The 24325-nt window shown below is 50.9% G+C and overlaps 1 protein-coding gene across 7 annotated transcripts in view; it reads right to left on the bottom strand.

Annotated features, from left to right (window-relative positions):
- Window positions 1-2083: 2083 nt before the first annotated feature.
- The window catches only part of MBNL3 (muscleblind like splicing regulator 3), a 420262-nt gene continuing 398020 nt past the window's right edge, over window positions 2084-24325 (bottom strand). For 3 of the 7 annotated variants that reach the window (XM_088538484.1, XM_088538486.1, XM_088538485.1), the window contains exons 4-10: window positions 19156-19356; window positions 17759-17995; window positions 10922-11072; window positions 8582-8617; window positions 6128-6222; window positions 4704-4777; window positions 2084-2508 (exon numbers count right to left, since the gene is read on the bottom strand). In XM_088538484.1, the coding sequence (XP_088394610.1) occupies window positions 4721-4777; window positions 6128-6222; window positions 8582-8617; window positions 10922-11072; window positions 17759-17995; window positions 19156-19356 (777 nt within the window). In that variant the 3' untranslated portion in view covers window positions 2084-2508; window positions 4704-4720. The remainder of the gene's footprint in view (window positions 2509-4703; window positions 4778-6127; window positions 6223-8581; window positions 8618-10921; window positions 11073-17758; window positions 17996-19155; window positions 19357-24325) is intronic. The other 4 variants (XM_088538487.1, XM_088538488.1, XR_015914237.1 and 1 more) reach the window with 4 other exon arrangements.

Below are 24325 nucleotides of genomic sequence, written 5' to 3'. Positions count from 1 at the left end.
AAAAAATAATCCTTAAATGCTTTTTTTTTTTTTCAGTGCTTTAAATGTGACGTGAAAACAGTTGTATTCTAGGTTTACATTCTATGCACATCTATGCCAGATGTTTAAGTAGATAAATAAAATAGGAGGTTACATCAAAGTGTCAAGATATACAAAAATCCATTTAGCACTGAAAAAAGTTCCAACCTCCTTTAACTCATAAAGCCATACAAGCTTGAACGCATCCTTCCTGGCTTAAGAAGATCAGCTCTGTTCTTTGTTGAGGCACTGGCACAGGTTGTGCAAAACCCATTTTGATACACAAATAATTTCAAACAGGAAGTACTCAAATCCACTTTTTCCACTAACAATGTTATGGTTTTGGGAAACAGAAACTCCGTGGTTAAAAGAACAGGGATGCGGTAGCCAACGTAAACGAGAGTCACTGATTTCAGGCAACACCGGCTGCTTCTGGCTGCGAACGGCTCCGGAGCCGCCGGCGCGGGGGGATTTTCCCTCTCCCAGCGGTTGGTTCGGAGCCTGCTCAAACAAAAGCCAAGATTTCTACCGGCCCAAGGCTTTTCTGAACGGGACTCATCCAGGGTTCTCGCTCCCGATGAAATCTCCACGGCCGATGGTCACAGCCCGGGCACACCGCCCTGCAGGCCCCTCTCTCGCTCGTGGCCCACATAAATACATTTCTAGCCATGTATCTGCACTCACTTTGGAGGAGAGGGGGCAAGGGAATTCTCTAGCCAAAGCCTTGGAAGTTTGCAAGGAAAACATGATCTGGTTGTCGGAATTTGCCCCCACAGGACCACGGTGAGCTCGGGGTGCGGACCCTCCGGACACCAGGAACTTGCCTCCTGTTTGGTTTAATAATGATTCTCTTTCGCCAAGCAGTTTATCCTCCTCTGAAGTTCACAGATTTACAGGAGCAAATCCATCTCTTCCATAGTGCCAATGACATTAGAGAGCTACGATAGGGATGAATTTGGTGTGTCCTCAAATCAAATTCTTTGTGTAGCCAGGCTGTTCAGCAACGCAGCGTAATGACGGGCTGGAAAGCGCTTCATTCACGTGCACGAAAAGGAGGTGCTGAGAACTAGCCCTTGTTGTGCCACCAAATTGCTCTGGATCAAGCAGAAGATGCCAAAACACATCCCCTGCCCTACAGGAACTCCGTTCAAAAGAACATCCTGGTGCGGTGCAAAGCTCACGTTTAGATCTGCTGCCTTGGCTCGTTACTGCTTACGCTAAAGGGCCAGAGGTCTTGGGAAACGTCACCAGCTTAAGGAAAATGGTGAGTGAATAATCGGTGCACGCGGATGAAATGGGAGGATGAGCCACATAACGCTGCAGGCTGGAATGCTGCAGGATGCTGGGAATGCTGCAGGATGCTGGGGGGAAGACGAGCCCACCTGCACCTACCCCCCAGCCTGGGCAAAGCCTGGCCTGGGCCTAACCCAGCTGCACGTTTTGCAGCTAACAGTTGGTGTTTGTTCCTCTCCAATGCAAAAACATCTTTGCCCAAATGAAGCTCTCCCACTTATCCATCTATTTTCTTTTTTTTTTGACTGCACCATGAGAATAGCAAGAAAGATTGTGCGCCATTTGCAGCTGAGAATGCACTTCAATGTACAACAGAACTGCAGAAATTCCTTGATGATTTCCACAATCTGAGCAAATCCTTCCTGTCACCTTACTTTTCACCAAGTGCAGGTTGTGGTTTTGTTTTCTATGTTTCCAGTATCAGCTCGCTGTATTTAAAAAAGTACCCTGAACTGGACTGAAATGACAACTGTCCTTTCCTGTCATTTGTACGAGATTTTGGAGACTCTATCTGAAGGCAAATTTTACATGATAAAAGGAGCATTTAACACAACAACTGTAGCTGACATTGACAGCAAAATCTAGAAAAGGGCAGAACATTCTTATGTCGTGTTTTTCAAGCACATAATTCCTGTTTCCCACAATAACATTTTTAGTAAAAAACCAAACAAAATCCCATAAAAACCTACAGTATATGAAAACTTAAGACATAACAATAATGAAAAAATGGTATTGAGTACACTTGATAATGATGCACACTTTAAAACAAATCAATAGACTATGATGTAAACAAAACAGTAAGATAACACTTTAAAAACAAGACAAACATTTATCCATCGATAGTATACAGTAAACCAACAGTCCGCTGTGCAGATGCACTTACCAGGATGGTAGTCATAAAATGATTAAGTGTGTTAAAGTAATGTGTTATAAAAGTCTATTATAATTTTCTACTTGTATATCTCATATAACAGAGCGCTGTTTGTTAATTGTTTCTATAGTGCTTTTTTTTTACTTTTTTTTGACATTCCCATTGATCAGTTTTTGGTTAACATGTAGGCTGCAACAGGCTTACTGTAGAGGTGGTGGAGAACGAGAGAGGGAAGAGGGGGTATGTACAGAAAGGCCATGCGCAGCTTCCCACCGAGAAGTCCTGGTGCTCCATAATTTTACTGTTCAGAATTTCAATATCGTCTGCTGGAGGGGAAAGAAAAAACAACAACAAAGAAAGCGTAAGAAAGAGGAGGATTTTTTCCTTGCATGAAAGTCATTCTAATAAGATACATCTTTATCTTCATTGCATTGCCCCAGAGGTTTCCTTCAGGTTGCAGACAGCCAACATGTTATTCCCTTATTTTTGACTTAGAGTGAAATTGCTAATAACAAACTTGGCATTCTCTTTAATCTGCACTTACGCCTTTCCATTTCCAGTGCTTTTAACACACAGAGGTGAAAAAAATTGTGAAATAGGGAGGTGGGCGACTAATAGTCTCATTTTGGAGACAAGACGGCAGGTGGGAGTGACTAACGAGAGGGCCGAACAATCCCCAACTGCTGTTGGCTTCCAAACCCCTCAAGAAAAGCCACAGATACTCACTTTAATATGCCACCCTGAAGGAGCCAAGAGCCAAAGGCAAATCAGGCCCAGAGACGAGACACGGACACGGAAACCCTGTGCTCAAGTGACCCCCCTCTGGGAGCAAGTCACCTCTCTTGGCGTCACCTTTGAAGGTGCCAATGTTCTTGAAGGGCTGGGATGGACAGCACTTTGCCAACCATAAGGGAAAAAGAACATCTGCCAGAGCCACAAATGGTGTTATAACCGAGCTCCCGCTCGCACCTGCTTGGGGAACGTGCCCTGCAGAACGTCGGCCAAGGCCCTGACCTGGCCAAACACGTAGCACGTGTCCAGCTTCACACAGCATGAAACGCTGCCCGCCCGGGAGACCCGCGGGCTTGGAATTACGCCCCAGCACCGAGGGGAGCGAGCCGGGACAGCGCGGAGCACACAGCTCCTGCACGGACACGGTCACCGACAGCTCTGTGAGTGCTGGAGGGAAAAGCCCTTTTCTGCCAGGCTGCAAAGGGATCTTGCGCCCTACTCGCTTCAGACAAGGGATTTTCATTCCTCAACAGAACTGCCAATGCTTTGTGCTCCCTGCTTGTAGAAGAAATACAGTTCCATGGAATTTCCTCGCCTTGTCTGAAATCACGGTTAACTACTGACACACATCAAAGTGAAAAGAATTAAGAAAATAAGAAGTGCCCCGAAATAAACGCTGGAAACGATCTCAAAGACCTCAAAAATTATTATTTTTTTTTTAATGCAAATCGTCCCCTTTTGGGTGGAACAGAATGGTTTGCATGTGGTGTAAAAAGGGGTTTAACACGGCAGGTGTCATCACGCCTGGTGTTTAGGGCAGTAGCACGCAGTCCACTGCAGAATGGTTTTGCTAAGGGGGATAGCTGAGCGTTCACCTCTTTACCAACAGAGATACACGGCCACGCTTGGCAGGTCATATAAAGAGAGGACAGTTTATTCAGGTCAGAAGAGATAAGGGGCACCACCAACATGGGTAACTTCTGTCTATTGCTAAAGACATAATTTGAGAACTGCCTCCCAAATTTATTTCCAGCATTTCAGTACTTGCCTGTAATCCATGACTTAAGGGGGATACAGACTGCGTATTTGTATATATTAATGTCCTGCACTGGGAAAGTCTGGTGACCTCTTGCTGAGCGAGCTCAACTGTTCTTTACTCTCTTGGGGGTAAAAATACAGCAATGAACTGAAACTCCCAAGGGATTTTCTCTCGTGAACATTAGCTAGCATTTACGACTAAAAGCAAAATAAGAATGACAGTGCTGCTCAGACTGTAAAATTATATTGTGTAAATGAAAAAATATTTTAAAAAAGGACAAGCTCCTCCGTTATTCCCCCTCAGAGAAACCCAGCAACCTAAGGAAAACGAGGATCTGCAAATGGGGTGAAGGATATGCTGCCTGTGCTTTCATCCTGCTCTTAACAGCATACACAGATCTCTGCAGAAAACAGTCTCTACCATCAAGGGCCCAAATCCCTGAGGCAGCTGGAGCTGCCGGAGCCAGGGCAGCCGCAAACACAACTGCCAGACTGCGGGGGGATGCAGGAAGGGACGCTCTGGGCAGATATTTTGCAGGTATATCTGCTCTAAGGCAGGTATTTGGGCACGAGGCAACATTATGTGCTGGAATGGGGCTGCTCCACAGCCCTGCTGCACCTGCTGAAATTCAGTTGAGCTGGCAGGAACTGGGGCTGCAGGGTCAGTCCCTCTGCCCAAACGAGGACCTTGGGGAGAGGCAGCGCCCTTGGGGAAAGCGATCGACCAGAGTAATACCAAAAAGGAACTTACTGTTCTATCGGGAACTTCTACATCTGTGAAACAAACATGCTGCTACTCAGTTCATCTACTGATAACTGGGATATCTACAGTGAAAAAAAACAGAGAACACAACACATTAAAACATTGTCTTGAGCTCATTCAGTCTTCAGTTTTGGTTAGTAAGTACATCAGTGTCTTAGAAAACAGGATCTATTCCCAAGATGTTTCTATTTCGCCACGCATTAACACCATGTAGTTGCATGGCTACTAAAGCCTCGTGGAGTAGGTGGCGGTTGTCCTGGGAGTTTAAACTCCATAGACAGTAAGAAAGATGGAGAAATGCCCTGAAACTAGCTGGCTGAAGGAGCACAGGACTCGGAGAGCCATAGAGGAACACTGCGCAGCTTTCTTCTCGTGACCGGTACGAGTAGGACCTTGTCTACCTGAAAATAACCACCAAGCACGGAGAGAGAACAGCGATACCTCCTGCAAGCAGTAAAGCACTGCCTAGGACTGACACAGGCCAATTTCTACTGCAAGCCTTACGACCTTGGGCTAGCTTGTTCTCCAGCCTGAGAAATTACTGCCGTTCAGCATTGCTAACAGTGTCCCAGAGAATCAAATGTCAGCCGGTTTTCTTTGCAATCACTCTGAACTCGAGAGCGTGACGAAGAGCTGAATAAAAATGCAAAAATAGTATTGGGGGGAAAGTCCTTCTGCTCGAAATTTCCCTGGTCTAATCGGAAAAAAAAAAATTGTGGCACACCAAATTATCAAGAAGCATCACCAGGACAGATTGTGCATATACAGTTCAGGACTGGTGCAGAAGCAGCCATCACAACCCAGTATCCGCAGAGGGACGTTTTGGAGAGAATTATGGCTAGGCAAACATGCATGAAACCCTTTACACTGAAGGCAGTGCCACAACAGCATGTACTGCACATCCAGGGGAGCTGCTGTACGGAGGGGCGACGTTCCTGGTCTCAATAAGCTCGAATCATCACAGTATCACCCTGCCCTCCCTCCTTTTTTAAATTTCGGTTTTTAGAGCCTGATCTTGTGGCAGGGTCGGGGTGGGGAAGCTGCTTTGTGTTTTCACTTCCACTTTCAAGCCAGGACAGGCCATGCCAAAATACCACGGGGAAGGATGCTCGAGGTGGTATTTCTGCTCGCGACTGAAAGCAGAAGTGCTGCGGGGTCTTGCGCGACAGCACCTTTGGGGCGTTTTACCATCTTTTTGCCTTTTGTTTTGCTTTTTCGCTTCGTTTTCTCCCCCTCCCGCCCGGATCGGGGCCGTTCCGGAAAAGCCGGACGCCCGGCTGGACCCCCTGCTCCGCATCCCCGGGGGAAGGGGCGGCCGGCGGGACGACGCCGGCGGCTCGGGGGACGCCGCGCGGGGCCGCCGTGCCCTCGAGACCTCAACACGTGAAAGAAAGCCATTGAAAGGGCCAAACCTGATTGGCGGTAGCTGTTGCAGCGAAGGGGACGCTGGTGGCAGGAGTTGTTGCTGCAGACACAGTGGTGGGCGTAGCACCGTGCATCATGGGCACTTTTTTCGGAAGGGAACCATGGAAGCGACATACGGGAGGGTGGAGCGGTTATGTAACCATGGCAACATGTGGTGGATTTTTGGGGGCGTGGCAGGAATCGCAGCAACAAGCCATGTGACATCGTCATGAAGGATACATCGGGGCGCAGCATGCAATCACAGTGCAAAGCAAGACAGCGTTGGGAAAAAAAATAAACAAGAGAGAAGGGGAGAAGCCAATTACAATTATAATTAAGGAAAAAACCAAAACATTCTCAACACTTAGTACATTTATAAGCAGAACAATGATGTATTAGACTCCGCGGGCCAGATTTCCAAAGGGGGAGGGAAGGGGGGCGGGCGTGCTAGCAAAAGCCCACGGCAGCTCGCACCCGTGGGGAGTTAGAGGCAGCCAGCGCATGGTGCTTGCTTTGTGGCGGGGACGGGACGGGGACGTTTTGGCAAGCGCGCCAGCCCACCCGGCCCCTCGGGGAACGCCTCGGCGGGAGAGGCGCTCGGCACGGCTGGGATCTGGCCGGGCAAGGCGGCTCCGCGGCTGCGGCGTCCCCGTCGAAGGGGTTCGCTTGCCCTTCTCCTCCCTGGGGCTCCTCGAGGAGCGGCCGGCAGCCCCGGCGCCCGCCGTGCAAGTTCGCGCTGCCCTTCCGCTACGTGGTCCTACGGGATTCGGCAAAGTTCTTCCCCCCAACCCGCTGCCCCTCCTTGGGGATACAGAGGAAAAAGGAGGGCATCGATTCGGCTGCGACTCTGCCCTGGCGGGAAGAGCACTCAAAATGGCGCCTGGGGGGCGCCTGGGATGGCGGGGAAGCGCCACGGACTGGGCCGGTGTCCCCCGCCGCGGGTCCCACTGCGGCCACCAGGCTCCGAGCAGGCGGGTTGTCCCCCCTGCGAGCAGGACCTGCTCTGCAGGCCTCAGTGTCCCTGTTGTCCTCACGCTACCGCCTGCGCTGAGGGTTCCTGCTCGCCCTTTGGGCACAACCGGTTCCTCCATGGAGCCGGGCGGCAGGACGGGCTCTCCGTACTGGCTCTTTATCCCCTATGCTGGGGAGCACGGCTGTCTTGGCACCTTGTCCTCAGCTCGGCAAGATCCCGAGGAGGGACACTGCCATGCCCTGCTTGTAGCCACCCGTTCCTCCTGGCCAGAGGGAGCCAGGAGTGGGGTGGCAGATGGTTCTTAAGAGCCGATGGCCTCACCTAGGTCCTTCTCCAAGGGATGGAGGGGGAATGAGCTGGGAACCCCACCAGCCACACCTGGCCAGCTGTGGGCCCCCCTGAGGTCACCAGAGTCAACTGTCATGTCCCATAGAGAACAGCACGAGCCCTGAGGAGGCAGAGACGTGGGGTCATCCTGAGGCACCAGAGTCCACCAGACCTGGCTGCTCGGTCTGCAGGGACGATCACGCGGTTCAAAGCAGGGTAACACTGTGCTGCTACCACCACCGCGGTCGCTCTCAGGTGGAAAAACCCGTCCATAGGGATGGAGAAGTTTGACAGCGGAGCGCTGAGCTCGTCCTGCCAGAGCTACCGACTTGCAGGCTGCTCCCAAACGGCTCTGCGGAAGCTCTGCGGAAGCTCTGCACCCTTCCCGGGACTACTGCTCCCGCTGCCCTCGCTCCGCGCGGAGCGGGCACGCACCGAGAGGCTCGGCCGAGGACGGGAGCTCGGTGCTCAGCCGCGCTGCTGTGCCGGCGGCTCCGGAGGAAACGCTCCCCCGAGCCTTCCCTGTAGGAACAGGAGCCCGGGCTCGAGCCCAGGGGCTTCCTGCGGCTGCCGAGAGGTTGTCCCCAGCCCTTCTGCTCTGCTGGATCCCGGGGCACACGCACTGGCATTTCCTTACAGTCCTTCTCCCTGCAAAGCCGGCACCTCACAGACACCTTAGGAGACAAATTAGGACTCGTCCGGTTTAAGCTCTGCATCTCCTGCTCTTCAAACAGAGCCCGTTCTGGCAAAGGGGCTGACCCTAAATGCCTTACTTCATCAAATTCTTAAAATATCCTCAGAAGGACAACGAAAAATCCAAACTCTAGCACACCTCATAAAAGATTAACCAACAGGATGCATCCATTGCTAGTTCCTTTTGCTGGATTACTTAAATAGGTTGTAAAGACATATTCAGTTGACAGATTTTTGTCTCTGCAGCAGAACTAAACAGGGGAGGGAAAGCATCACCTCAGATTCTCTGATTAGTCACATGAAACACTGCACTGAACAGAAATTAAAAGGGATACAACCATTTAAGCCTCAGAGAAGACAGTGAATAGACAGTCACACCACTCAGCCACCCAGGTTCTCACTGATGCATACTATCTTGCTGTCTCTTTCAGATTAGGAAAAGTTGAGAAGTTTGTGTAGAAAAACCTACCAACGCTTGCAGTGGGTGTCATGCACAGAACTGACCCTGCACACCATGCATTGAAGCGTGGAAAGATGAACAAAAGGGATATTTCATTAGTGAAGCTTCAGTGTTAGAAATCACTTTAACTAAAAAGCAGGTATTCTCTTTGCAGCATTCAGTATTTAAGCACATGCAAAACAGATTCTGCATATCGATACATAAATAGTTTAAACTCAGTTTTAAGAGATCATAGCAAACCAAATTAATTCTTGAATTCTTGGGTAGAGAATTTATTTCTTCTCCCACCCAGGTAATAAAAGAAGTGATCTAACCTACAGAACAGGATTGTGGGGTGTTTTGGTTTTTTTGGTATAAGGTGTGTTGATTTTTCTGATCAGCAGACATAGAGTTGCTCTTAGAGGAACAGCACACTCATGTTAAAACTGACTTTCCAAAAACAATTTACTCCTGCAAGCAGAGGCTGGGATTCAAAGTCTCTAGTTCAAGCTGAAAGAGGCAGTTTTTTTCCGGACTTGAAACAGTTCTAGTGGTGATGCTGTTGTCTACACACACTGACCTTCTCCTAGGGGTAAACCATGACACTGATTTCTTGTTGAACAGGAGAAACTAAGAAAAACAGGAGCTCTTTTCCTCTCCCTATACTACCATCTGCTACCTGCCACTTCTCTGCTTAGTTCGAGATAATTTCAAACGCTGAGACCAAAACCACGACCTGATGCTGGAGGAAGGGCAGATTTGGGCAGATTTGTCTACCAAGGTAGATTCATCACAGACCACTTCCCTGACTGACATTTTGCTCCTCTGACCAGCTAATGTCCTTAAACAAGAGCAGGTGCCAAACAGAGCTGTTCTGCATCGGCTCCACCGCCGTTAATGGGACCAGGAGGATTGTGAGTTCTGGGTAAAATATAGTTGATGGTGCTTGTATCAGGAATATGCCTCTCAACGTCGGGTCTGGAGTCTGTGACCTCGAGGAACTGCAATGTGTTGTCAGCTCCATGACTTGACATTTTAGAGGTGCTCAAAACTTCCTGGTGTCAGGAAACCAGACAGAAAAGAAAAAGTCATCCCATGGGTAGAAATATTCTTTTCTGGCATCTCCAAGAGTTGCTGCAAGGTGAGCCCAGCCCATCCCTTCCAAGAGCACTTTACGAGGCCCAAGGGGGAGGCCTTCTGCTCGAGTCTCTCCCTCCAGCTCCGCGTGCACGCGACGCTTTCCGGGAAGCACACGCTTTGGCATGTGGTGGATCCCGAGCATCTCCAAGCGCTCTCACGGCACACGGGCTGACGGGACCAGCTCTCTGGACCCTTAGACACAGTTTGGTCTCGGCATCGGGCTCTTTCTGACAAGTCTTCCCTTGATTCAAGAGAAGGGTAAGAGCAAGGGCTCCAACCCGTTTCACTTCATGGGGACAGCTAGAAGCACTTTGTGTATTTTTACAGATACTGTTTGCCAATGAATGCAGCAATGAACATGAAAAAAATCAGCCGTTCATCTTCATATGATGCTCCACAATGAAAATAATGATACTAAAAATGAGCCAGCGACTCTGGAATACTCCTAATTCAGCCATTTGTAATACTTACTACTCTAGGCAGTTTTTGTTTTTCATTTGGCTGCAGTGAATACAGGTTAATTGGCTAGTCAGCAGTCACATCTGCCAAGTCAATATTTCGATTTCTGTATGAATTACTGAACTGCATCTTTCAATTTTACTCTGAGACCTGAAAGGTACAATAAAAGCTGGGGAGTTAAATTGCTTTTAAAAAGCTTAGGCTATTGTACTGCTCAAAAGACAAGCAAGGGGGAAAAATATGTCTTTAAAGAGGATTCTGTAATTCCTGTTTACAGAAGACACACCATTCCCCCTATAAACACCGTGGCTGCTGCAATACGTAGGTCAGAGACCCAAGGTTAGACAGATACCTGCAGTTTAAAGTGGGCAGGCTGTTTTGTGTGGAGACCCACAAACATTTTAACATGAGCCCATGATTGTGCTACACAAGAGTCAAAGAATTAATTTGGAATTAACTAGTTGAACCATAAGGAGAAGAAACAGGAAGTATGAATTCAAGAAACATGCAGACATTTTTCTTAGTTTGACTGTTTAAAAACGAAACAAAGAAGGCTAAGAAGGGATCTTTACAAGTCAAAAGCTCTGGACTGTAGGGGGTGAAGGAAAAACGTCAAACAACAAACATTAACTTTCCATGGATTTTTACAATGAAACTGCACACACTAACGATCTTCTGCTAAGGACTCCTACAAAGCTGTTGTCAGCAGCTCAATCTCTAGGTCATAAGAGGAAAGCAACGATGTGATGAGGAAAGCAGGGAGACACTTACCTGTAGGGATAAACGTAGGCTGTTGCAACTGCATGTTGGCTAGAGCCTGTTGGTAGTGGAAAACGCTTGGGTTAAAGACTGTGGTGGCACCATTGTTTTTTTCAAGTGCTGGCCTCTTTGGTAAAGGTTGAAGTGCACCAGGCGGCAGGGCCTGTGGACGAGGGAATCGTTAAAGACAAGTGGAATAAAACCCAGGCACCCCAACGAGGGTAGATAACGCATGCAATAAATAATAGGGGGGGTCTTGGCTGTAAATCACCTGCAAGTGGGTCAACTTAGGAAACAGAAGAGCAGCTACAACACAGATAAAGTGGTAGGTGAAAACACAACTTCACTGAGCACTTTTAGTAAATGCAGCAGGAGAAGGGGGCAGAGTCCAGAATGAGGAGAAAAACTAAGGGAGCTTTTTGGTAGGATTGACTTAGGAACAGAGGAAGAGGAGGAGGAGGAAGGGGAGAAGCAATCTCCTGGGCAGGATACCACAAAAAGCAGTTGCAGGCAACAAGCATTAAGGAATAAAAAACCTACCAGCTAAAAAATAGAATATAAAACTATTTTTAAATCAAAAGACTAGCGTAAGCAACAAAAGCCATGGAAGAACACACGGGATGCTTGCTTGCCTCTGCCTATTTCGATACCTGCCTACACGTTCGTGCCCGTGTGTGGACACGGGCACATTTGTATGCAGGTGACCGAGGCATTCGGGTGGTGACGGGGTGGCTGGTGCCAATTACACACAGAATGTCACATTCATGGTAAAATGCATCTCTCCTTGTTGTCGGAGAGCCTGAACAGCACAGCCAAGAACAGGCCAGATTCTCCACTGCTTGCCACAGCTGCACAGCTCGAGAACAGCAGATTTGGACCTGCTCCCGGTTTGAGGAGCGCAGCGCTACAAGAAGGCCTCCAACAGCAAAATCCTGCTTGCTCATTAACACCAGTGGAAAAAGCCATGGACAGATCTGCTGCTGGAGCAAGGTTTGGGTGGGCCTCGCTCGGCAGCAAATCCTCTCGCTTGCTTCCATCACACCACAGTGCTTCTTGCAGCCAGTCAAACCCGTTTCAAGATCAGACTTGGTAAAAGGCATTAACCCAACTCAGGAACTTTTCTCAGCGAGTTACTCATCATTCACGAAGCATGTCTCAACAACAAAGTAGTATGTCAGGTTCTCAGAGACAGGAATGTTTCTAATGATTTACAGCTTTTCATTGTACCAAGGCAGAAACCACATTTTTTTTCCCTTTCTTCACATTGTGATAGAAAAGGGTCCTTCCTAATTATGCCCCGCAGTCCTTTTGCATGGAACACTCCCATTGACGTCAATGAGATTTACGCACGTGGAAGTCATGCAGAATCAGGTCATTTCTGCCTAGTTGTGTTCTACATCATGGAGCAAAGCAAGGGCTGAAAACTGGGGTTATCCTATTTTTTCGAATGAACGAATGACAGCAGAAGCGGGTAATGAAGGAAGCTTGGCTAGCGAAGGGTTAAGACCACAAACACACAGCAATTTTAAGAAAGGATATGTGGAAAGAGATTTTAAAGTACCATGAAGAGAAACACACCACAGAACACAACCGAAAGCTCACAACAGCTGTCACCATCTAGAAGCAGGTTACACTTAAAAATTAGTTTGCTATAGGAGACTGCTCATCTGCGAAATGTTAAGGGAAATACTTTCAAGCAAAACACCACTCCATGCTATCTCTGTTCATACAGTGGCTTTTGGGTAGTTTAAATGTTAAAAAAAGAAAATTAGAATTAGGAATTGCTTTTGCCACCTGCCCTCAGACATGCACCCACCCTCTGCTGATGCCAGCAGATATTCAGTACTAGAATTAGGCCTTAGCAATACCTTTCTAGATTTCTTCTGGCTAGTATCAGAGGCAGCAGCCAAATATAGGCCAGCTTTCCCAGAAGCAGACACCAGAATCTTTCAATTAAGATCCATGTTTTAGGATGAGGTCTTTTAGGGAGAGCACTATGTGTTTATAACTCTTGGGGAGGCCTCATTGATGCCAATGTTTAATGTGACAAGAAGGAATCCTGCTCACTAACGGTGGCCCCATGAGTCTTCTTCCAGGCCCAGAACAGAGTTTAGGCTTGCAGACACTGGGGTAGCTCCATTTACTTCAGAGCCGTTTTCTAGGCTTACAGCAGCTGCAGAACTAGCCACTTAAAATCATTCTTACTACACCTCATTGCAAAACATTTTTTCACTTTCAAAATCTGCCTCAGGAAAAAAAAACACCAATTACAGCAAAGCAACTCACCAGCCACGTAATGGACTTTGGACTCTGCCTGTCGGCCACTGTCACCGCTCCAAAGAGCCCCTTAAGCCATAACTGCAGTGCCAAAAGCAGAGCAGCTGAGGCCTTGCAGACTGGGATGTCCTGGGTCTTTACACGTGGGACGTTTCCGAGGCCAATGTCGTGGTCAGAGGGAGCACACGGACACCTGAGGGACAAGGATCTACCCCACATCTACCTAACACGAGCCCTGGGGAGCGAGGGAGGCAGGAGCTGCGACAGCCCCTAGAGCACCTCTGGGAACGGTCGGTTCTCAGAAGATAATCTCATGTGGAGGAGCCCAAAGAACTTTTCTTTTTGCCCTTGTGCCCATGTAGGAGCATCTACACAAGCTTTGCAATGTTAGCAAACCATTTGTCTTAGTGCTCAGGCTCAGGGTTATTTTTTTGCTATTCAATACCCAAGTGATAGTCCACACTGATCCCACTGAAAAATTCCAAGCCAAAATGCCAAGCAGCCTCCAATTTTAGGGCTGGGAAAGCCACATTCCTGCTGGACTACGAGCATTTGAACAAGGTATTTGTGTCATTTCTCTGCCTGGCATGGAAGGAAATCTTTCAGCATAAATGACAGATAAAAATGCAACGCATGCCTAAGTCAAAATTTCCCATGTGCTGGTTAACCCCCTCTTGTTATTTTTTGCAAGACAGGAACTGGATTAAATCTTGCAGCAAACAGTTTAATTGCTCCTCGAAATTCCATTTAGATCCCTATCTCCTGGGAGCAGCCCACACTTCCCTCGTGCTCACACAGCACCGTGCGAGGGGCATGGGCCTCGCTGCGCCGTCCAAACACAGAGCCACGTCACCGAGGGCTGAAGAACCCCTGGTAGCACCTGGAGGACACGATGCAGCCCCAGAACGTGGCTGGGAATACTCAGTCCAGCAGGAAGATGGTTATAAATAACGTCACCCTTCCAGGCCAGGCCTGGGTCTGAGCAGGCTGGGCTCTGCGCGGAGCTCGGAGCGAACGGGAGCCAAAGGGCTCTCCCCTTCCCAACCACCTCCACGGCAGCAGCTCTTGGACAGGGCGCCCAGGCCCTGCGCAGCACTGCGGATTTCCCGCTCCGGAGGATTTCCTAACGCCGAAGCTCCGTGCGGAGCCCTGCCTGGCAAAGGGCCGCCCTGCGGAGCTGCTGGTGGGGCTTCGCCTCTGGCCAAACTTTCTTGTAAATTTGCCCCGAAGAGTGGTTGAAATAGACATTTTAACACCTCTATTGTGGAAAATAAAACAAAGTAATGCAAAATAAAATAAACAGAAGCTCCCCTGGCCTGAGCCGCGGTGTCCGCAGGGAATGTTCACTGCGCTGACCCCAGCAGCCGGGAGCTGGAAGGACGCGGGCTGGGAGGGGGGTTTCTGCATCACTAAGAGCATCGAGAAGGCAGGTAAAGGTCAGCGGGACGCGGGACACGAGCCAAGGCAGCTCACAGGGAGGTCCCTGCTGCTCCCTTTCCCACCGGGGCCCTGCGGGAGAAACCCCGGCCAGATGGGACCGCAGGGTCCCCACCTTGCAGCCCTTGGGATGCCAGCGCTGCCCCGCAGCTGCCAGCCCTTGTCACCAACAGCAGGGACAGGCCCTGCGTTCGGGCCGGGCCTCAGCACCGAGCACCTTTCGGCAGGGCAGAACGGGCACAGCGCGGCCAGGCAGGTCACGACAACCCGCCCAGGCTCAGCAGCAGGAGCAGGATCTGTCCATGCCTCCCGTTTCCTCGGGGACACGCAGCACATTGCAGAGGGATCGAGCCAAACCCTCACCAAAGCACCACCCTGCGCAACTCCAGCTCCTGCCGCCTGGAAAAATCCCCCAAAACACAGAGCTGCCCAAGACCCCCAAGATCACGGCGTCCTCCACAGCTCATGGGACGGTTCCGGGGTCACAGCCCGGCACGGCCGGATGGCCACAGCATTCCTGCTGGGATGGGCAGTCTCCGCAGGCGCGAGCGCGACAGACCAGGCTCATGCAGCTACGATGGCTACGTGCAAAGCGAGAAGGCGAAAGGTCCAAGTACCAGGTCAAAGGAGGCCTCGAGCGGTCGCTTCAGTGATGTGACAGCTGGCTGAGTCTTAATGAGCAGGCAGCGAGCACAGGGTGGCAATGGGCCGGGGAGGGGAGCCAAGCACAGAAACGGAAACAGCAAGCAGAGGTGTCAGAGAGAGCGACAACGTGGGGAGGTGAAGAGAAAAAAATAAAAAAAAAATGAATGCATTACACGATATATCAGGAAGACGAGGCATGCACAGCACAGGGTGTCTGCGTGGCTGCCCAACGCTGCTGGGTTGTTTTCAGGTATCGGCACGGGTATGTGCTCGGGATCAGCCCCTGTGCCTGGGAACCTGCGTGAGGCTTCGGCCCTGACGCTGCAGCGGCTGCAGGGAGCTCAGGGCAAGGAAGGGACCTCGGGCAAAGACGGGAGGTTGGAGGACACCGTGTGTGCCCGAACCGGGGACTGAGCCCACCCGGCTCATCTGCTGCACAGGCCGAGCCAGGCAGGAGCCAGCAGAGCTGCTACGAGGTGCTGAGTCACTCCAGGATTGGGTCGCCCAGAGGTATCCTCCACTATTAGATCCGAAGTCACTCCAATTCTATTTCAGAAGGGCTTATCAATTTGCAAGGCACCTGTTTCTGGGTGCGAGGTGACTGCGCAGCACCCTTCCCTTTACTAAAGCCTTATCCCTCAACAGGTACAGTAAATGCATCAAGCCTTGAAAAGGCAATGAATAATGCAAGCTGTTTTGGAAGCAGGGTGATGCAACAAATCACCAATAAATATTTTAAAGGTTCTAGTTAACAGCATACAAATAAGGTTAATTACGTTTTTAAGAGAAGCCAGCAGCATGAATAAAACATGGACTGGCTTTGGTTAAGTGACAGTGTCCTAAATAATTAGTGAAAAAGTAAAACTTCAATTGTAAAGAAAGAACATGAGAATTTCATTTCAGATGAATCTTTTTCAATAGACTTTAGTTGTCATTTCAACAATAAGGAAAATAGTTAAGAATTTAACAAATAAATGATCCAGGACAAATGAACACTGCAATATATTTGGTTCTTCAAGCTACCTCCCAGGTAATATTGATGTTACCAGGCCAGCAGTTGTTTAATTTTTGCATTATACTTTGCCACGATAAAAAGCAACCCTTGCCTGTTAAAAAAGCCCTTCAGGGAAGCTTTGCTGGCTTTATTTCTAGATCGAAAAGGAGGCAAGAATCGTTTCAATATCAGCTATTCCAAGCGTGACAAGGGACGAGGCTGGAGAGGCCCCTGGACGTTGTCCAGCCCAACTTCCCACTGCGGACAGGGCGCACAGGGCTGTGTCCAGCCAGGTTTTGAGGGGAGCGAATCCCCACAGCCTCTGGACAACCTGCTCCAGTGCTCAAACACCTCCGCTGTGAAAGGGGTTTTTTCTTGTTGTTATATTTAAGTGGAACCTACTCTATTTCAACGTATCTCCATCGCCTCTCATTCTTTCACTGGGTAAGAGACCAGGGCCTGTCTCCATCTCCTCCATACGCTCCCATCGGGTACTGCCACGTGTCCCTGAGCCTCCTCCAGGCTGAACAGTGCCAGCTCTGGACACGGGATCCTGCACCCTCCCGTGTCTCCAGGACATCCGCATCTCCCGCAGCGGGAAGCCCGGTCCTGGATGCAGCCGAGAGGGGCACACTCACCTCCCTCGACCTGCTCTGCCAACGCGCCCGATGCCGTCGGCCTCCTTTGCAGCGAAGAATTTGCTCCTAATGGCAACATCCTGCCCACTCTGGACAATTCGAGCTCTGCAATTAGGTTTCTCTAATGCACTGTGGGAAGCATATTCCCAGCTGGACTAAATAGGAGCCATTAAACTGCAGTCAATAGAACGGCAACCATTTGCTGCAGCTGGAAACCTGATCTGTACTTTTAAGTCCTCTTTGACTTGTTTTTAGAATTCCTGCCGTGGCTACAGGAGTGTAAGAAGTCACAGTTCAAATTAAAATGCAGCTGGAACGTTGTCTGACAGTTCCTAGGCATCACATAGATGTAGTTACTCATCCTTGGATGGAGACTTAGGGCATTTCACTAAGCGAAGGGATTGGGCACAGGGATTCTCAGCTTGCTTGGCTGGAACGGTCGGTATCTTGTCTGCTTTGGTGTCAGCAGAAATGCTGCTGCTGACTTCGACAGGCCGGGATGTCCCCACAACAGCGTGTTACGTGATGGCTGTTATTTGCTTTCCTGGGGTACCGAGGAAGCTGAACTGACCCCGAGGGCTTAGCCAGGGATGGCACTTGTTTTAGGTGCTGCTGAACACGCCACCCCCGACCTCCTGTCAGAAAATCAGAGGATTTGCCAGGGTGTCCCTAACTGGTGAGGGCTACTGCATCGCTCAGCGCCTGACACCACGGTGAGCACGCAGAAAGGATGCAAGGATGTCACCCACACTGCTCGTGTGCTCTGCAGCTCACTCAGCCACTCACAAAACGCACCGCGGAAGACACAAACCAAACCCCTCAGCAACGGGAAATACAGTTTGGGAAGAGCATCCTTACCATTGCAGCTGCAGCTGTCTGGTTCACCTGGTGTTGAGCTGCCTTGATTTTGGCTTGCAGGTGTGCAGGGGGATGAAAGTACTTGCATTTCTCCCTAGAGCATCGACCTTTGATGTAATCCATGCAAACTGTAACAGTGTTTTCATTGGTGTCTATCATTGCAATATCTATAGGGTGAGCATAGCGGCAATCGTTCTCACCACGTGTACAATTTCCACGCTGAAACTCTCGACAAACCTTAAAAGAAAGTCACATTGTTGAGCAGACATAAAATTTCAGCACTTTCAACACAGAATATCAGCACGGCTGGCTGCACTAAACTAATACGTGTATTCTGTTATTAAATACAAGCAGCCTCTTTCATGTAGACGGCCTGACGGACTCTGCAACAAAACTCTGACCCCGGGTTACTTGGCAGCGCGCTTGATCACAGCACACTAAAAGCCAACAACGTGCTCACAGCTGCTACCAAAACTGCCAGCTTTACAGAGACCTTGCAGCTCCTTGGGAGTTAGCAACTGCGGAGCATCAAAAGCAGAGAACAAAGTTTTGCAAAATGGGGCTTAAGGTTTCCTCGTTTGAGGAAACCAGAAAGATTGCAGAGGTTGTAGTAGCTGGAGGTGTAAATCACACCCCAATACGCAGCAGCCTGCTTGTGTGGGGCGAGGTGAGATGTCACGTGGAAGGGGAGCGAGGCAACCTAAAGCGTGGGCAACGTTAAACAATATGCTGGGAAATTACACCCGGCCCTGGCGCCTTCCTGTGTTGTAATTTACACCTGCAGGAGCCTCTGAATTCGGGTCCTCAGCCCTTGCTTCCTGCAGAGCCTCTGCAGAGGGTTTCCAAACATCTACAGCTCCTTCAACACGGAGCCCCAGTGAGTGCAAACGACTAGAGGGGCTTTGGAGGGGAGCAGAGGACATTCCTGATCCCGGACCTGTTTGTTACTGCGCGGCGTCCCCTGCGTGACCTGGACCCCGGCGCTCCGCTCCCGGCTCCTCCAACAATGCAGAGCTTGAAGCTCTCTGTCTCGAGACAAGGGCACTGTTTGTTACTTCCTCCCTCTTGTTCTTATCCCAGAATGTCTCCCACTCAACCCAGGGAAAGGGCAGGCAAGCCACTGGCATTTTTTAAGCGTTGCAAATGGATTATACACAGGAAACAATACCCCCGGGTCCTGCTCTAATGCCTGCATGCTCCCAAACTTCCAGGGGCTCCAAAGGATGTGGGATCAGGCCCCACGCGAGCGCCTGGATGTGCACAGAGCAGCAGCCCTGCTTTGGGAAAGCTGCAAGTTAATCTTGGTGCTGCCTACTGAATCAGGGGGTGTTATTCCAGCAGAGCACAACAGGCCCCAGGCATTCGCCTCAGCAATACTGCATCAGACAGCCAAATACCTCCAGTTTATCCGTACGCATCAGTTTCTGTCCGGCAGAGCCTCCTGGTACTGTAACAGTAGGATTCCCGGAAACCAGGACAGGAGTATTTGGTAAAAGCTCTGCAGGAACCAAGCCCATCCCAGGGGAAACATGACTCAGGTAGGGACTAAAAGCCATCGTGGGGCTTGTTGCAAGCGATGGAGTCACTGGAAACGTTGTCTGTGGACAGAAAGAGAGAAAACAAAATATTAGTAAAAAGCTCTGCCTTGGATTACCCAGTCAAAGCCTTGTAGCACTTCAATCCTTTTAGGCAATTTGATTAGTAACATCAAAAATGCTCTGCTTTTCAATCTATTCATTTATTGCCATTTACTTGCAGTCCATTAGTCTCTCCTGACTCACAGCATCGTGACTCATCCTGAACACAAGGCATCTTTATTTGTCAGATCAAAGCATATTGATGATCTTTATAGCTTAACGACACAATTAAGGACCTCTTGCCAACAATTAGGGCAGGCCCCAATTAAACAGGCCCAAATAAACATCTCGGCTTCTTTCCGGCTCCGCTGCCAGCACGGATGTCTGCATAAGGAGACAGAGGAAAAAAGACCCCAGATGCTGAGGCTGTTTCTGATGGTTAAATAGCCCAAGGCAGGAGCTGTACGGCCCTACAGCTCCTGCCTTAGGCTATTTAACCAGCAGAACCAGGGAATCCAGGTGGCCACAGCAGCTTCCCCTGTCTGCCCTTCTCCAGCAACACTGCTCTGATAAAAGTTTCCATTCTCTCAGCCAGGCCAAGATCACACAGAACAAATAAGTGCTGCATTTTAAGCCCACAGATAGCTCCTGGAGTCAGGGAGTTTGTTCAGCTTTAAAGCACCAGAGCTGAGGAGTATTTGGGGGGCAATGGGAATATTTTTCCCATTGCAGCTGAGGGGAAAATCCCCCTGTGCCCAAGCAGGAGGCCAGGGGCTGCGGGGGAGCCCACGTGGGAGGCAGCCTGTGACCTGCACCCGTTTCCACTGCTTTTCTGTCCCCTTCGGGTCTCCACAAGGATCAGACGCAGCCTCCTGAATGAGCAGGGCTCGGTGCTCTAAGTCTGGCAGATCCAAATAATCCTCTCTCTGGGAGAGATCTTCAATTTTCCTTCTTCTGAGCCCAAATCAAGCCCCTGTTCAACTGATGGGAGACTTTACCTATTAAACCCAGAGTTCCTCTAGTCCACGGCCCTTTATCAAATCACTTTCTTCTCTCGCTCAATTCTCTGCAGCTCCCAGACACATTACAGCTTTTTGCTGCTAAAAAGCTCTTTAAGTGTCTTCCCATACAGCGGCTCCCTGAACATTTCGGTGAGCAAAAGCCATTAGACTGGATTCTTTTGTGCGAGCACTAGAAATTACAGTGGCATCTGCTGAACTCGTCACCGTTCCCACCGTTTGTTCTATTTTAAGGAGCTCCTCTGGCCTGGCCGGTCTGCCCGGGGTTCAGCACTTGCTTTATGCAGCTACGATTGCCCAGACCTTGTGGCACGGGTGGTTTGCACAAGCGCATGGGCCGAGTTACCCTCTGCTTCTCCGGCACCAGGCTGGCCGGAGCAGGGTGGCACCAACCTGCTGCGTTCCCCAGGTGGGGGACACGTCCAGGAGATGTTTTAAGGCCGATTCCTCCTGCCTGGGCTCACACAGACCCAGGTGCCAATCCCAGGGTTTTGCTCCTGGAGCCCTGGCTTCCAACATCATAGAATCACAGGATCACAGAATGCTGAAGGTTGGAAGGGACCTCTAGGGATCATCCAGTCCAACCCCTGCACACGCAGGGTCACCTAGAGCACGTGGCACAGGGCTGCGTCCAAGCGGGTTTGAAGATCTCCAGAGAAGGAGACTCCACAACCTCTCCGGGCAGCCTGTTCCAGGGCTCTGGCACCCTCTGTCACTGGCAAGAAATTTTTCCTTAAGTTCCCGTGGAACTTTTGGGGTTTCAGTTTGTGGCCGTTTCCTCTAGTTCTGTCGGTGGCCACCAGTGAAAAGAGGCCGGCCCCATCCTCCTCACTGCCTCCCTTGAGGTACTTCTAGACACTGCTCAGGTCCCTCTCAGCCTTCTCTTCTCCAGCTGAACAGGCCCAGCTCCCTCAGCCTCTCCTCATAGGGCAGATGTTCCAGGCCCCTGATCATCCTCGTAGCCCTGCGCTGGACTCTCTCCAGCAGCTCCACATCCCTCTTGTACTGTGGAGCCCAGAACTGGACACAATACTCCAGATGTGGCCTCACCAGGGCTGAGCAGAGGGGCAGGATCCCCTCCCTCGACCTGCTGCCAAGGAGAAGCTGGAGCACCAGCCCCGGCCAGGGCCGCATCTCCCAGCAGCTCTTCCCAGAAAACCTGTGTTTAAAGAGCCTGAATCCAGCCCAGGGCCCCTTCTTCCAGGAAAGCCAAGCAAGCAGAGGGAAAACGAGCTGTGGGACGGCTCTGGAAACCCAGATGCGAGCCAGAGACTGAGCTGACTTTGTTAGGTCTAAAAGCGCTGGGTGTCTAAGTCGGAGGTGCAGCAGATCCACTGCAAACTGCTCCTTTCTAAGCTGGCAGTAGGGAGCTCCGTATTTATTGTGGCTGGTGAAGGGAAAGACGGGCTGTGCTCAGTGCCAGCCCTGCTGCCCGCCTTGGATTAGGAAACCCAGCCTGGCTCACGCAGCAGCAGCAGGAGTGAGGATGCTGCCAGCCAAATCCTTCCTCCCCTGCATCTGCGCAGGTCCCCAGTGCCAGGCCTGTCCCGTGGGAATTCCAGCGCTCTCCTTCCTCGCAGGCAGAGCTGACTGCAATTCCTACGAAGACCTGCAGTTTTATTCCTGCACAACGAACCTCCCATCCATCTCCTGTGACTGCATGTGGCCAGGGAACCTGTTTAAGAGATCAATATTATTTTGCCTGTGTGCTCTGGAGTCCTCTGCTCAGCAGACCGGCAATCGGGCTGAGAGATCCTGATGCAGGGCTGCTCCCGGCCTGCCAGAGGGAAAGGCTGCAGAGCAAAACAAAGCCACAGCTCCAGAAAAGTCATTAGCACAGAGCTCTAGAAGAGCAGGCTGAAAGCGCTGAGACTGATCAGCCCAAAACCCAGACACTGCCCTGGAGATCATGAGAAGCCCCAGCCAACCACCACTATAAAAATAAGTCCGTGACCTGCAAGCCCTGAAGTGCTCGTGATCCCAACTGCTCAGAACAGGCGTGTAAGGGGCTGGTGTCTGTGGAAGCAGCTGGCACGGGAGGTGCTGTGACACCCCCGGGACCACCTTGTGCTCCCACACATCCACACTCCGGGCAGTGTCCCAGTGCCCGAGGGCACGGGCTCTGAGCACGCTGCTGAGCACCCCTGCAGTGACACGGGCACGGCAGAGGGGCACGGGCACGGGGAACGGACTCGTTTAATAACCGAGGGCACACGGGAGCACGTCCAGAGCCGCGGGGCGCCCGGACATGGAGCCTCCAGGTCCCCCCGTGGGCTGAAGAAAGGGGGAATTTCCTGGAGGCAATAGGATTAGTGCTGTCCTAGCTCAATGTCTGCAAACTGAGCCAATCCTCTCCCCAAGGAGCCTCAGAAGCCTGTTATCTGTGCAAAGCTCCGTATGCTTCAGGACAACCAGCCCAATTATCGGCAACGTTTACCCTCTGCTGCACTCCTTAAAGCACTTGCAAATTCAGGAAATGCAGGGGCAGATTTCCTTGCAGACTACCTTTTATTTTATTAACTTTTAATACATGTGCAGACACTACGAGGAGCTCCTGAGCAAAGAGAAACTGGTTTAAACGTAGAGGTAGAGGGGTTCAGACTGCTGAGAGCCTGCAGGACTGGTTCACTGAGTATCAAAATGACCCTAAGAAAAGAGAGAAGCCGAGAGGGCTGTTGGGCAGGAGGCTACGAGGGGACGATAGAAATGCATCAGGGGCATCTGTCACTACAGGTGACGTAACCCGGGCCTTGGGCCTGACTCCACGGGGACGGCTGATGGTGTTAACAAACGGGAAGCAGATCCAATTGGCCCAGCAGAAACCACGTTAAAGCTCCAGAAGAAACACGGAGCGGGCGAAGGGAAACGCGGAGAAGCGCCTGCTGCTTTGCCCAACACAGCCGAGTCTGAGCCGCTGCAGCCTCTGGAAAAGGGGAAAGGCTGAAAACAGGGAGCGGGCAGGAACGCGGAGAGGCTGCTGGGCTGGATGCGGAATGAGCCGGGTCACTGCCGAGCAGCTCCGCGCGGAGAGCGCACGAGCAGGGCAGGCGGCGAAGCGCGGACGGGAGCACCGAGGTTAAAGTTAACTTCTTTAACGCTGAAGTTAACGTTAACTTCTCCTAAGCAGGCTGCAGACCCCGACACGGGGGCCGTGGGGCTGTCCTCAGGGGCCCCGTGGCTGGAAGGGGCTGCACCTGGACAGGGCACGGATATCCTGGCGGGACGGCCCAGCTCCGTCACCCCCAGCAGGGTTGTGTCCAACTATCACATGAGATGGACAGGCAAGGAAGGCCCAGAGAGCTCCCAGTTTAAGACCCTAGCGTGACCAAAGCTGACGGCTGACCTTGAAAAACCCCAATGCACGTTAAAACTTCACTGTAGTCATTTACCTCGGCAGCTGCGTGATCTCCAAGTCCCTCTGAGACACCACGTTGAGCAAATACTCTGCCCCACACCCTTGTCTTGCCTGTTTTCAAGCACTCTAATAAACCCTGCACCAAGCGCTCGCGCGGCTCCAGCAGCAGCGTTTGCCGCGCCGCGCGGCCGTGGCACCGGGCGCTGTTCCTACACAGCGGCTGTCCGGGTGAGAACGCACCAATGCGCTCCAAAAACGCACCAATGCGCTCCAAAAACGCACCAATGCGCTCCAAAAACGCACCAATGCGCTCCAAAAACGCACCAATGCGCTCCAAAAACGCCTACGCCGGCAGCTCTTGTTTGGAGCTCTCACACGCGCGGCCCCAGGTCTCGGCCCTGGCAAGCGTCCCAATTAAGCAGACGTACCGTTGATCAGCTTGCCGATCGCGGGGGATTAGCTCTGCTGCTGCAGCTGATGGAATTCCTGGTGCTTTGAAGAATTCCGTGCGTAGCCGGGAGGAAGCCCCACCCTGCTCGGGGTGCAGGAAAAACCCTCCTCAGCGCCCGCTTCCACCGGCAGCATCGCCAGGAATTCAAAGGCGGCTGAAAGAGCA

This window comes from Tinamus guttatus, unplaced genomic scaffold (assembly GCF_059628265.1).
Source record: "Tinamus guttatus ecotype Peru unplaced genomic scaffold, ASM5962826v1 Tinamus_guttatus_pri_ptg001087l, whole genome shotgun sequence".
In the NCBI taxonomy this organism is placed as follows: domain Eukaryota; kingdom Metazoa; phylum Chordata; class Aves; order Tinamiformes; family Tinamidae; genus Tinamus; species Tinamus guttatus.
The sequence above is the reverse complement of the archived record's forward strand: the minus strand, read 5'-3'. Positions and strand labels throughout refer to the sequence as shown.